The sequence below is a fragment of the Myxine glutinosa genome, chromosome 10 (genome assembly GCF_964187855.1).
Source record: "Myxine glutinosa chromosome 10, kmMyxGlut1.1, whole genome shotgun sequence".
In the NCBI taxonomy this organism is placed as follows: domain Eukaryota; kingdom Metazoa; phylum Chordata; class Myxini; order Myxiniformes; family Myxinidae; genus Myxine; species Myxine glutinosa.
In genome coordinates, this window is record NC_136270.1 from 96,800,778 (window position 1) to 96,815,978 (window position 15,201).

The following is a 15,201-nucleotide window of genomic DNA, read 5'->3' on the forward strand; positions in this document are numbered from 1 at the left end:
CCAAATGTTTTGGCCTTGTCTGGCTTTCCAAGTGCTACAACCAGTGCTTGGCCATCACTAATCAATCCAATTGTCCTTCAAGTGTGATTGATGATGATTGATTGAATTCTCCTTCAAGTGTGATTGATGGTGGGCAAGTAACATGCTGTGTCAAGACATCGGCCAATATTGACTTTGTACCAGTTCTGAGGGATTTGTTCATTTCACAAAGTGATAATGGTACTGGCATGAGTTCATGTCATGATATTACTTCCATGTTGACTTCCCGACCACCTTGGTAAGCAACAAGGAGACGGTGCAGGATACTTCGATCTACTTTAAGAATGGTCTGCTTGGCAGTGTTCTTGTCTTGTATCTTTATTTCATACAGGGTTGCAAATGTAGATGCATTATTCTTGTGAATAGGATCTCGAAATTTATAGTTTTATTTTATTTTAGATGGTGGCCATAATAAGAATTTATTTTGGCTCGAGCAACTTTCTTGTCCCCAAAAATGTGGGTATAGCCACCAAAATCAACTTTCTACATTGTTTAGTAGCTGAAATATAAGCTTTCTAGTGTGAATTGGTGGCCATTTTGAATTTTGTCATTTTGGGTATGTGTTACGGATTCGTCACTTCTGTTGTGGTGGTTTTTATCCACTGTAAATATTTCTGATTCCATGTACGTACTATTATTGTTTTCAAAAGGTTTATTGTTCATGAACTGTTTTCAAAAGGTAAAAAAGTTAATGTTAAAAGAAACAGGAAACCGGATCGGGAACCAGACGACGAAGAGGAAGAGGAGAAAAAGAGGGCGGAGAGAGTGAGTCGGACAAGAAGGAGCCGAGCTACTTGCGGTCTGGAGCGAACGTTGGCGAGCAAGAGTCACGAGTGAACTTTTGGGTTCCCGGGAAAGGGATTCCTGCGACAGAGTTGTCATCGCTGTGACCGATCAACCTGCGTGTCAGGTTTTTGGCGGTGGATTCAGAGGAGAATTATCGTCGGGCCATTACGTCTCAAGAACGGGTCGTCGGCCATTTTGACTTGCGCGCTTTGCGCGTCGAGCAAGGTTTCTTTGCTTCGTCAGCCGTTTTCACCACTTTCAGACGTATCTGGTGTGTGTGTGTGTGCACCGTGGCTTTTGAAGATTCATTTGCGGTTCACTGACTGTGAGCCGTGAAAGTCCGTACCCGAGGCTGTGATTTCCCAGTCGCCTTGAGGGCGCCTTTGTGCAGCTTTTGGGCTGTGTGACTGTACATGCCATCCGCACGGGATTCTGGTCTCGATTGGACATCGTTCTGGCGATCGTGGGAGCGAAGCATCTTTGGGCTTGAAGCCGGGAATAAGAGACATTGGGGATGTTCTTGTTTCACTCACTGGGAGCACAGTGAGTTATATATCACAAAACTGATGGTACCATCATAGGACATATTGATTGTACTTTTGATTACTATTATTGTTGTACTGTTATTCTTGTGTGATCTTAATACAATATTTGTTTGTGAGTAACAATTGCGGTGGCTTCTCCATTGATCTTTGACATACAGAACAACACATTTTTCTGCCGTGACTCCTCTCGGGGCTCGGAGGTACACCATGACAATGACCATGACCATGGGTCGGGGAGGAGCACGTAACAGTATGTTACCTTCAAAATTCAGCTTGGCAACATTGTTTTTTGGATTCAGCATACAAAAACACATAGAAAAAGATGTTGCCGACTTTCTCAAAGAAACGCCCGTGGATTCATTGATTGGCAACTTTTGGAAATATCCGACCAGTGTAAAACACAGTGGAAACACATCAACATCTGGGTAGAGGGACACTGAGGAAGAATGGGTGACTTAAATAATGGGAGCAAGTGGAGGTGAAGGACACGGGATGAACAAGTGAAGGACACAACAAAAGTGGAACAAAAATCAAAGGTGGTTTGAGAGAGATTGGAGGAAAACACATTGCCTGGAAAGGAAGGGTGGGCATAGAGCAGTGAGTTAATGAGTGTAGAAAAGACCATGAGTTTAGTGTGGGCAGGAATATGGATAGTTTTACCTGGTATTTTTTCTGCCTCCGCCCCCTAAGGTGGCCGGAGGCATTATGTTTTCGGGTTGTCCGTCTGTCCGGGCTAAACCTCGTTTTTCTCAGCAACTACATGTTTGATTGAGAGAAAACTTTCAGGGTAGGAGCCACACCCATGCAGAATGTTTTATGATAATGGTGACGTTGGGTTTTGAAGACACGTGGTATGGCAGCCATCTTTGATTAAACGCTATTAATTAAAAAATTATTTCTTGCAAACCACTGAATGGAAAAATTTGAAACTTGGCACATTGTCAAGAACTCCCAATGGGGGAACAAAAGCATGATAATGATATCATCGGTGAAGTGGTATACCAGCCATAAATGTTTTAATCGAATCCCTTATCCTAAAAATCTGTAAATTCCATGCACATGATCTCTGAAACTTTACAAATGTCATCTAACTCCATTGCTGCATCAAGCTTGAAAATGATGACATCGTGGGTCATGTGGTTTGGCAGCCATCTTGGATAGAAAAACGAACCTTACAGGAAATTTCACAAATGTGATCCTCTACCCATACATATGCAGAGTGTATGTACATTTTTGATGTCATATGTCATGTGGTATGGCAGCCATATTAGCTTGAAAGCCGATATTTTAAAAAACCCTTCTCCGAAACCGCTTCACCAATCAATGTGAAACCTGTCATGTCTGGTAAAAATGTGATACTTGAGAACAGCTGAAGGGATTTAAATAAACTTGTTTATTTTTAGGACAGTGAACTAGTGTATCTACCCGTTGCCATGGGCAGGGACTAAGCAGAGACTTATTGGAGACACAGTCAAATTGCTCTACTTTCTTAACATTTTCCTTTCCCTTGAGCACATTTTGCTTTGTACATATTGTATTACTAAATGCAAGTGTTATGAGTGAATTACTTTATGAAGTGTACTTCATCAATTAATTGTTGGTGTGTCGGAGGTAGACTCTCCAGTTATGATGGTATGTCTTTAAGGTACTGTACTTGGAAAAGATATCACTAATCTTCTTCTGCTCCTCCTCTGCTCTTTATAAGGTGTAAGGTCCGATGGCACCAAGCTTCTGCCCTACCTTGACCTCAATACTCCTCCACTTCCCTCTGTCCTCCTCCAACTTTCTCCACTCTCCATCCACCCCACCTTACTGATGTCCCTCTTCACACAATCCTCCCATTTCAACCGTGGTCTACCTCTTTTCCTCCTACCTTCCCCCATCCGCAGCAAGTGTCCAGCCCATCTCATCCGTCATTTCTCCAATCTCCCCGTATTGTTTAAATGTCAAATCTTTTTGGTTCTCGGGCAATATCGATGTGCACTTATGATTGAATTTGTATTTGGTGGAACTTGTGATTGAAATTATGCTTACTTGATGTGGGCCTATTTACGTGGAGTATTAATGATTTTTATTGTTTCTACAGACCAATTTGAGACGATGGGGCAGTTGGAGCCAGACAGCGATGAAACGATTCAAAAAGAACAAACTTTGCTCCAGAAAATATTCAACGAGCCATCTACCAGTGAGAGCGGTGATATGGGCTTTTCGGCACAGTGGCAGGCAGCGTTTGGGGGAGAAGCTGAGGCATCAAGTGGATGTGTAGCCACGGGGGCTGAACCCACCCTGATGGGTTTTGAAGACTTCCTGGGAGGGGATGAAATATTCCAAAATGATAAGACTTCTACCCCCAGTTCCTTGATGGGGGTTCACGAAACCGCTGCGGAGGTTACCCAGAATATGGCTGCTTTGCGGGGGTTCTTGCCATCACAGTTGCTGGAAAGGAACCAGTTCCGTAAGTCTCTATCAGCTTATTCCCCTTCTGATTACCTTATGCTTATGGACGGTATGTTTCACCCCTGTCTGTTTGTCTGTCTGCTTGTGAACAGGATATCTCAAAAAGTTGTAGATGGATTTGGAGGAAATTTGGTGGAGAGCTTGGCTATGTGACAAGGACGAAATGATTAGATTGTAGTTCAGGTTGACCCATCAGTAGGATGCAAAACGTAAACTGTTCAGGCAGGCAGAGGTACGCGTTCTACCGAGTGCCGTTCTAGTTCGTAAATGAAGTCCTCGGTTAACATTAAGTTCGTACAACAATCATATTATTTAAAAAGATCCCTTCGAGCATCATTAAAACTCCCTCCCACTTCTCCCGGCCTACCCTGAGCATGAAATGCAACATTTCCAGTATCTCAAGAGATTCATCCTCAAAGGCCACAATTTCATGTGACCATCCCTTTCATCTCATCTCTTCATCTCAATGATGAAGAAGACTAAGCATTCACAATGTCTTTATCATCTCTGGCATGTAAAATGAATAGTAATGTGTAACCATCAAATCTCTTTGGTTTTCGGCCAATATTGATGTGCAATTACGATTGAATCTGCATTTGATTGAACTTATGATTGAAATTATGCTGACTTGATATGGGCCTATTTTTGCGGAGTGAACTGACGTAGCCATAGCTGAGCAGACATCTGTGCTCACACGTAGCTCGTCATATTGAATCGCAAAACGAAAAATCCATGGGAACTGCGAATCAAACCTTGTGGATAGATTGTCATCATGTAAAGGGTTAGAAATAATTTTGGATTGTAGTCTTGCCTGAGATCAGGTAGCATGATAAGAGGGCCATTGCTTTTGATGCAGTTTGGCACCCTGCCTTGCCGTACAAACTGCCTTTGTTATCCAAAGGCCAAGTCCATACAAGGCCCCCAGACTTCCTCTAATCTCGTACTCAATGTGTGGCTCTCAACGGAGTCCTTTCATCTCTCCCCGTTTAGGCTGGAGTTCCCCAAGGCAGTGTTCTGGGTGTAGTCCGATTCCTATTCTTCATCAATGATCTCTCTGTCTCTCCGGAAAATCCCCTTTATGTATTTGCTGATGACTCCACCCTCTGCCGAAACATCCCTCATCCTTCAGACAGACAGACAGACAGGCAGCAGCCTCTTCCTTCTATTCAGACCTTGAAAAAAAAATCTCATCTGGTCAGATTGGAATATATCTTTCAATCCTAACACATCTCTCTCTCTCTCTCTCTCTCTCTCTCTCTCTCTCTCTCTCTCTCTCTCTCTGTCTCTGTCTCTGTCTCTGTCTCTGTCTCTCCAACACTCTTGAAGAAGTTCACTCAAACTTCTAGGTCTCACTCTCAGCTGTGATCTTTCTTGGGCAAACCACACTTCAAAGTTGGCCTACAAAGCCAGTCGCCGACTGGGCATCCTCGCCGAGCATGATAATGATGACGTCATAAGTGAAGTGGTATACCAGGCAAAAATGTTGATTAAAAAAAAATATATATCCCTTCTCTGAAACTGCTTCACCGATCCATGTGAAACCTGTCCTGGCTGGTGAAAATGTGATGCTTGAAAAAAGCTGAAGGGATTTAAATCAAACTTGTTTATTTTTAGGACAGTGAACGAGGGCATCTACCTGTTGTGGGACTATGTGGAGGCATATTGGCGACAGTCACATTGTTCTAGTTTTTGCATTAAATGGTTTCAAAACTTTGTCAGTAATGTCATCCATGGCAGACCAAATTTTATGTTTATTTATTTATTTTTGGAGTAGGGAGTAGGTATCCATGGATACTTGGCCCATGTAGTACCTCATAAGTCGGTATTTTCCATAGTTATGTATTGATAAGAAAGTTCTGCCTTTACTGTGGCATTGACAGTTTTTATACTGGGACATTCTTTTTGTGCTTTGCACGTCAGTGTTGACCCAAACGGATGGTGCAATCACTTTGGCAGCACTTGCAAAATAATTTTTCCCAAAACAATTTTACTTTTACATGATGTACAAATTGTATTATGCAAATTAGAGAAATGGCCGTGCACTTTGTTAATGCGTTTGATAGCAAGTGGTTTCCGGTTTCTTCGCGAGTGCGTGCGGGTTTCCCTGCTATGTGTAAACTTCTTCAAAAGCTAAGAATTATAGACTGGATCTGGCCTGGTGAACTTGTTTTTTTAAGCCTCTCCTCCCTCTTCCTGTGCTGTTAATCATATTATGAATTCATTGTGATGTCTTCTTGACCATACTCTAATTTTGTCCTGTTCTATTGATTTCATGTTTGTTCCTGTAGGCCTTGGATAGGCTGAGTGCTCGTAAATCTTGCGACAAACACACTAGCTCTCTTGTTTCCTCTACTCTTGTTTTTCATGTATGATACTTCTCCCTTTTTCAACTCTAATTTCAAAAGTGGGAAGCAGATTTTTCTACGTGGAATAAAAAAAACAAAGTCCTACAAAATCCATGAACACTATTTTGCCTTGTTTCTCCTTGTTTTGCAAATCCCTCACCTTTTGTACTTACAAAACGAATTACTTGTTCTATTCAAAACTTATTTTCAAACATATTTGAAGGTGTTTCATGGCCCTTTACGATCCTTTCCAAACGCTTTTTAATGTAACTTCTGTAACCTTGCTGGTGAGCTCACCAACCTGACCAACACAACATGACTAAAAGTATGTGGACACCCGAACATCACACATCTCATTCCAAATTCATGGGCATTAATATGGAGTTGGTCCCCCCCACCCCCTCCCCTTTGCTGCTATAGCAGCCTCCACTCTTCCAGGAAGGCTTTCCACTCGATGTTAGAACGTTGCTGCGGAGATTTGCTTCCATTCAGCCACAAGAGCATTAGTGAGGTCGGGCACTGATGTCGGGCGATTAGGCCTGGCTTGCAGTCAGCTTTCCAATTCATCCCAAAGGTGTTTGATGGGGTTGAGGTCAGGGATCTGTGCAGGCCAGTCAAGTTCATCCACACCGATCTCGACAAACCCTTTCTGTACGGACTTCACTTTGTGCACGAGTGCATTGTGTTACGTGCTCTTCCCCAAACCCCGGTCACGGTGTACTTCCAAGCCCCGAGAGGAGTCATGGCAGAAAGATGTATTATTCTGTGTGTCCAAGATCAATGGTGAAGCCACACCAATTGTTACCAACAAACAAATATTGTATTAAGATCACACAAGAATAACAGAACAACAACAATAGTAATCAATTGTACAACCAATATATATTTCCTATGATGGTACCATCAGGTTCGTACAATATAACTCACTGTGCTCCAAGTGAGCGAAAATAAGAACATTCCCCAATGTCTCTATTCCGGCATCAAGCCAAAGTCGATCCGCTCCAGCGATCGACAGAACGATGTCCAATCGAGACCAGAATCCCGTTCGGATGACAGTCACAGTCCCGCTGCCAAAGCTGCGCAAAGGTGCCCTCAAGGCGACTGGGAAATCACACCCTCTGGTATGGACGTTCCACGGCCCCAAATCGGCGAACCACAGATTTCCCACTCAAAAGTCACGTGACACACGCACACCAGATTAACGTCTGAATGCGGTGAAAATGGTCGAAACGAAGTGAAAAACCTTGAGCGATAAGCAAAGCGCGTGAGTCAAAATGGCCGACAGCCCGTTCTCGTGGCGTAACGGCACTCCAACGATTCTCTTCGGAATCGACCGCAAAACCTGACACGCAGGTTGATCTGTCACAGCGATAACAACTCTGTCGCAGGAATCCCTTCCCCGGGAAACCCAAAGTTCACTCGTGACCCTCGTTCGCCAATCGTTCGCTCCAGACCTCGAAGCAACTAGGCTTCTTGTCCGACTCACTCGCTCCGCCTTCTCTTCCGCCTCCTCTCCCTCTTCGTCGTCATCCGGTTCCGGTTTCATTTAAAACATTAATTTTTTTACCTTTTGAAAATAGTAATCTCATTTTCCCTTAAACGACAACAATAATAGTACATGAAATCAAAAATGTTTACAGTGGATGAAACCCACAACAACGAAAGTGAAGAATCCATAACAATTGTCATGCTGAAACAGGAAAAGGCCTCCCCCAAACTGTTGCCACAAAATTGGAAGCACACAATTATTGTCTAGAATTTCATCGTGTACAACAACAACAACAACAGGCATTTTAAGGCCATTTTCCCTGCAAGGGCGGGGGTTAGCCTTGCGGGCCCCATGACGATCTTCTCCATTTTGCCTTATTTTCTACATCTCCCCTTGTTAACCACCTTGCCTGCATTTCTTCTTCCACCACCTTTAGCCAAGTCTTTCTCAGTCTTCCCCGTCCTCCACTTCCTTCTACATTCATTTCCATCACTCTTCTCAACCAGGCAGTTTCCTCCTTTCTCAACACATGACCAAACAATCTCAACCTGTTTCTCTTCACACCATCCATTTTTTAAATTCATTGTAGAATAGAATAGTCATTCATAGAATGTCATTGTCTGCTGTAGCGTTAAGATTTCCCTTCACTGGAACTAAGGGGTCCAGCCCAAAACATGAAAACAGCCCCAGACCATTATTCCTCCTCCACCAAACTTTACAGTTGGCACTATGCATTCAGGCAGTTGCATTTTCCTGGAATATGCCAAACCCGGCTTCATCCTTCGGACTGCCAGATGGTGAAGCGTGATTGATCACTCCAGAGAACGCGTTTCCACTGCTCCAGAGTCCAATGGTGACGAGCTATACACCACTCCACCCGACGCTTGGCATTGCGCATGGTGATCTTAGGCTTGTCTGCGGCTGCTCAGCCATAGAAACACATTGAATGAAGCTCCCGACAAACAGTTGTTGTGCTGACGTTGCTTCCAGAGGCAGTTTGGAACTCGGTAGTGAGTGTTGCAACCGAGGACAAACTATTTTTAGGCGCTACGCGCTTCAGCACTTGGCGGTCCCGTTCTGTGAGCTTGTGTGGCCTACCACTTCGTGGCTGAGCTGTTGTTGCTCCTAGACGTTTCCACTTCACAATAACAGCACTTACAGTTGACTGGGGCAGAAATTTGATGAACTGACTTGTTGGAAAGGTGGCATCCTGTGACGGTGCCACGGTGAGTCACTGAGCTCTTCAGTATGGTCCATTCTACTGCCAATGTTTGTCTATGGGGATTGCATGGCTGTGTATTATGCAAATTGTCCTTGATTTTATATATACCTGTCAGCAATAGGTGTGGCTGAAACAGCCGAATCCACTAACTAGAAGGGGTGCCCGCATACTTTTGGTCATGTAGTGTACGTTCTGCATTACTAACAACATTCACTTCAACCTGGTTGTGATGTCTCTGTCTTTGTCTTGCCAAATCTGGGATTTACAAGAGAAACCGTGTCTGCAGCGAGTGCTGGTTCATAATCATGAACCCTTTCATGTCTATATTCGCAGTCTTCCCACATGCTCTACTGCCCCCTCAGATATCTCTCTTCCTCAAATGTGGTCCACCATTATTCAACATCTCCATGTTAGGATTGCAGATCAGTCCATTTTTCTGACTGCTGCATCTCTGGAAATTGAATGCGCAATGGAAATATTCCCCTCAAATTCCTGTTTCTTGCCCTGAATATTTCTTCCAGTTTGACAGGCAAATCCCATATCCCAGAAGTGGTTTTGATTATGGCAATAACTAAATTCCTCACTGTCCCATCCTCGATGCACACTAATACCTCCGGCTCTGTATTCTCTACAGAAACCACTTAATGTTTGACTGTGGGTGTACCGTCAACCAAACAATGTTGACTCTATATACCTCAAACATGGATCAAATCATAACCATCCATCCCTGCTCTGTTCCGTATCTTCAGCGATTGCAAATGCCACCATGGTAGCTGACAGAGCGCCAGCTCCGCAACAACCAGCCATGGTATTGCAGCTAAGATATTGTGCGATTTCATAGATCTGGGTATCGGCTCTGCAATAGCACATCCTCTCCTCTGGACTAGACAATGACAATCTTTCCATCCAACCTCTCATGTCCCCTTCTTGGCTCATCTGACCATGCTATTGTCAAAGCCCACATCTCTCTGGCTGTTCGCACAGTCCAACTGGCAGAGACTGCAGTCTGTCCTGTCACAAAATGATTGGGCTACATCTCTACAAAATCTGATATTTATTCTAAATGAGAATGCTTTCACAAAAGGTGAACTGTTCTCATGCACAGGTTTATCCCAACCGATATGTGACCATCCTTGCCATCCTCTCGACCCTGGTACACTGAAACATGTGGCAAGGCAGTTGTGGTCAACAGCTTCTTTTCTCAACAATGGAAGCTAACCAGCTAAGGACAACTTTAGGTTATCTGTAAGGCTCACACGAAGTTTGTGTTCATTATTAGTCAATTCAGAAAACCTCATCTGTAAAAAAATGAACTCTCCAACAAGTCTCTTTCCCAATAGTCATGGTGGTGACTTATCAAGTCCATCTCATGGTGTATGCTCCCACTTTATCCCCTCCTTCAACACATATTCAGCTAGAGATGAGGCAGAATGTCTCACGTTGGTGTTTGCCTCAAAAAATGTTTTACCACACGTGTACCACTCCATCATCTTAGCCTCTAATACCCACTGTCTATTAGACTTTGTCCTCAATTGAGAAGTTTTGCCCAGCCTTGACCTTGCATTGCCCACAGGCTGAGATGGCATCAGTAGCTATGTGTTGGCTACGATAATAGAGTACATCAGCAGCCAAAGAGTTGAGTTGGCCTTTGAAACTGTAGGCAGAGAGTTTGGAGAGCAAGGCAAGATGCCCGACTGTATAGAAAGCTCAAGATATATCTATAAATACTGCCTTGATCTCGTGTCTGATATTGAGGGGCTCCATCCATTCTTGGGAGAGTAGATTCAGCATGTTCTAGGTGGAGTAACCTGGTCTGAATAAAAAAATTGATGTTCTGAGATTAGGGTGTTGGAGAAAAGGAATTATTTTATGTCAACTGTGATTATGGATTTCATGACCCTGCTGATGATTAGAAGCTAACAAGTCTGAAGTTAAGGGAATGGTTTTTGCACTTTTTACATGTAATGCAGTGATGTTGGTTGTTTTCCAAGCAGATCCAGTTGCAGAATCAGTCAAGAAATGCCAAAAAATTCTCCACCTTCTCCGGTGCAAAAGACAGAGTTTAGGAGCAGTTGGGTGCAACTGGGTATGGTGGGTACAGAGAGACAGGGGTTGGAGACACAAGATTTGGAAGCAAACATTGAATTGAGGCATTCTGCCTTCTTCCGAGCGAAGGCCGCTTTGGTGCCATTAGAAGTGAGGCAAAGTTTGAGGGTGGGGGGATCATACTCCATAGACAGACTTAACAAGGTGCCGCCAGGTTTTAGAGGAGGGAGACAAGTTTGAAAGTTCAATGTTGAGGTTGGGTAGATTATATTTTCTGGCTCTCCTGAAAGTTGACGCATGCGTGTTGCGGCATTGTGGAATGATCTGAGATTGCCTTCGGTCGGGTTTTCTTTCCAGGAAGAGAAGGCAAGTTGTTCACTTAATTATTTTTTCAAAAAGTTACAGGTTCAGATGAAACTGTGGTGGTTTTAGGTATGCTATTAGCCAATTAATTAATAAATTAATTATTTTAGTATGATTATTTAGTTATTTAAATTTTGCAATTAATCAATTAATTATTGTAGATCACTCCTTCCCAATTCCATCTCCATGTGCTGCATGCACTGGAGGATGTTATTTATTTTGCATGGTGGTGCTATACCCTCGGATCCCACTATTCGCGGGGGGATACATTCCTGGAAAATCTGAGAATAGGGAAACCGTGAATAGCGGCACATTGTTTCAATGGAGAAGGGGGATAGGTTCCCGAGTCACGGAAATCCACGAATAGAGAGGACCAAACCACGAATGGTGAGGCAAAATCCGTGAATGGCGAGGCAAATCCAGAGAATGTCGACAATAATCCACGAAAGTCTGAAAATCCCGTGAATGTATGCTGAGGCATTGCTTCAATGCCCCTGAAAAACTGCGAATTAGCGGAACACGGCCGCGGATAGAAAGAAAACCAGTGAATTTGAGGGACACTTTTCCGCGAATAGAGAAACAGGTTGCATTTTATCACCCACGAATAGCGGAACCCATGAATAGCGGAATCAGTGAAAAGTAGAACCGCGAATAGCGGAACCGCGAATAGCGGGGTCCGACAGTACTTTGAATGTAGCTCTACTTGTTCATGATTTTATATTTTTATACATTCCTATGACTACTTTTACCATTTCCTCAGGTATAAGTTGCCTTCAAAGAGGTCAATCAACAACTGCTCTTGGTCTTTCCTTTTCTTCTCTTGGCATTGCTTCAAAAGAAAAATCACCTCTGTTGTTTATCTTCCTCACATAAAACCAAACTGGCCGTTGTCCATATTTACTGCTTTTCTTGGTATTCTTTCAACAACCTTTTCAAAAAATTCAATGCCTGCCCAATTCGTTTAACTCTTCTGTAAGATGAACATAATAAAGCATCACCCTTCATCTTGAACAAGGGCACAATAGTTTGATTTGCCCAATTGTCATGGTTCATTCCTAGCCATTCCTTTCGATACAACTTCATCATCCATTTGATTCCTACATCTCCAGCCACCTCTATCATTTCAAATAAGAATCCATTTAGACCTGGTGTCTTTCCTTTCTTTGAAGTTATAATGGTTGATTCAACTTCTTCCTTGTATTTCTTGTTCTGGACCTTCAACTTTATTAAAATGTAACTCGTTCTCCTATTTATTTTCTTCATTCAAGAGCTTTTCAAAGTTAGGTTTTCATTCCTTGTTATTATAATCTTTTTTTCCATAATATGTCTATTTTTGTTTTTCAAACAGCTATCTTTTACCACATAATTTCCATCAAACGTTTGTAATCTTCTTCATCTTAAGGGTCTTTATTCTTTTGCCACTTTTTGTAAGCTTCTTTGTTCTCTGAGTGCTTCTTGGAATCAAATATTCCACCACCATGTTTCTTCCTTTTGAAAACCTGCCTGCATTGCTTATTCCACAAATATTGCTGGCTGTCGTCTTCCAGTAATTTTTCATTTCCATTTACATCCCATCTACATATATTCAGAAGTTACAAAATGTATCTCATTCTTCAGGGGTTCTTGAAAAATTTCTCGCGTTTTCACATCGTTAAGTTTCCAAATTTTAATGTGTGGAATTTGCACCGAGGCCGTTGCTTTTGTCTTCATTTGGATATAAAATCTCTAACTACCAATCGATGCTGAGTAAAATATTGTGTGATGCTATCTCACAAAACCATTAATTATTTTGCTTGGAATCAATGGAGTTCCATGTGGTCAACATTACTCAGTCATTTCACATGAATTACCCGAAATTACTAACTTAATGCACATATTATCTTCTACTTATCTGACTCCATCTCACTTTCTGGAGGGTATAAACTATTATTCTTGTACAGTACAGTATAAACACAGTATAAATATTTACAGAATCTTGGTCATCTTTGCTCATTTTTATTTCCTTTCTACAGATGTTTCATCTAAGGTGAAGCCTGTAAATATATTATATTATTGTGTTTCACAGTAGCATATACTGTTTTGATTTTTGTTCCAATATAATCAAATTGAAAAATAAAAGCTCCAATATTGCAGTGTTGGCAGGGCATGCTGTATCGCAAAGCGTACTGGTGCTGCAGTTGGGTATTTAACGCCTGCTGTGCTTTGTACAGAGTGGCCACAAAGTCCCTATGCACGCAGTTAGAATTTAGTTAGAATTTTTACTGTTTGCTCCCCTCCATTCCCTGCACAAATTTGAATTTTTCTCCATGTTCTTCTGGACATCTTCCATGTTGAGGGTTGGAGGTCATAAAAGCAGCCCCTGACAGCTGTTTTGAGGTCTTCGTCTGTTGTTAGGTGGAGATGAGAAATTTCCCCTTTCACAATGCCCCAAAGTGAGTTGTCACATGTTGTTAAGTCCAGACTTCGAGGAGGCCACACTATCTCAGATCCACGTCCAATCCATTGTCCACTGAATTTGTCATCGAGATATTCTCTACCTGCAAGAGCATAATGTGCTGGTGCACCATCTTGTTGCAGGATAGCCTCGACACCTCTCACGCAGTTGTGGAACAAACCACGTCTGAAGCATGTTCAAATAAGCAGTGTGATTGACACTTGTATCGAAAAAATATGGCCCTATGAAGTGATCTTCTGAAATTGCTGCCCACATCATGATATGACGAAGATGCTGTTCAATCTCCTCATAAAAATGAGGATTTTCTTTGCACCAAAAATAAACATTCCTGGATCGATTGCTGAGGTAAATAGCACACTCATCCAAAAAAAATACGCTTCGTCTTGATTTAATAGTGGGAAATCGCTGCGGAAGAACCTTTGTATAAATCAAGTCGAATCGAGGACACTCCCTGTTGAAAAAGCCTTCTTCTCCCATGCCCGTATCGTGTCGCGTGTCGGAGCTGGCTTATTGTACCTCTGCTGAAATCTTGTCCTTATATCTTCAAAACTTGCTCCTTCTTGCATGCGGTTGTGAACCAAAAACAAGTAATCAGTCTCTCTTCTATCGTGTACTCAGAGTGGCAGAAGGTGAAGGGTAAGGGGGCAGAAAAGGCAGAGCATGAAAGTTATAAGGCAGCCAAGAAGGCTGCAAAGAAAGAGGTAGCAAAGACGCAGGAGGCATATCGGAAAATGTTTGGAGAACGCTTGGGTTCGGAAGAGGGTCAGAGAGTGGTATTCAGGATTGCAAAGCAGATAGCGAAAGAGACGTGTGATGTGATGGGGGTGAGTTGCTTGAAGGATGAAGTGGGACAAATCGTTGTGGACACAGATGGAATTAAAGGAAGATGGAAGTGATATATGGAAATGCTGTTGAATGCAGAGAATGAATGGGACGGCAACACAGAGAGTAACCCAGTTTTAGGACCGGCAGAGAAGAGAACTGAGAAGGAAGTTGAGGAAGCGATAAAAGCCATGAAGAGTAGAAAAGCGGGAGGGCTGACCGGAGTTGTGGGAGATATGTTGAAGGCAGCAGGAAGTTGGGGTGTGAAAAGAATGACAGAGATCTGTAATCTGGTGGTGAAAGAAGGCCGCATTCCAGTGGATTGGGAACCGAGTACCCTCGTCCCTCTATACAAGGGGAAAGGTGACCCTCTGGACTGTGGCTCATATCGAGCGATAAAGTTATTGAAGCATGGAATGAAGGTATTGGAAAGGGTGTTGGAGAGGAGGATAAGGAAGAAAGTGAAGATCGACGAAATGCAGTTTGGATTTATGCCAGGAAGGGGAATGACAGATGCGCTTTTTATTGTAAGGCAGTTGCAGGTGAAGTACATGGAGAAGAGGAGGAAGTTGTTTCTTGGGTTTGTTGATCTGGAGAAAGCATTCGATAGGGTTCCACGCAAAGTATTGACA

General features: G+C 42.8%; 2 protein-coding genes across 5 annotated transcripts in view; one reads left to right on the top strand and one right to left on the bottom strand.

Moving 5' to 3' along the window:
* LOC137433933 (islet cell autoantigen 1) overlaps positions 1-15,201 on the top strand; it is a 64,404-nt gene that overhangs the window by 42,820 nt on the left and 6,383 nt on the right. For all 4 annotated transcript variants that reach the window (XR_013624788.1, XM_068126432.2, XM_068126430.2 and 1 more), the window contains exon 11: positions 3,457-3,825. Coding sequence is in view for 3 of the 4 variants with exons in the window: in XM_068126432.2 (XP_067982533.1) it covers positions 3,457-3,825 (369 nt within the window). In the remaining variant the exon portion in view is untranslated. The remainder of the gene's footprint in view (positions 1-3,456; positions 3,826-15,201) is intronic.
* LOC137433934 (glucocorticoid-induced transcript 1 protein) overlaps positions 1-15,201 on the bottom strand; it is a 261,907-nt gene that overhangs the window by 10,164 nt on the left and 236,542 nt on the right. The window lies entirely within an intron of this gene.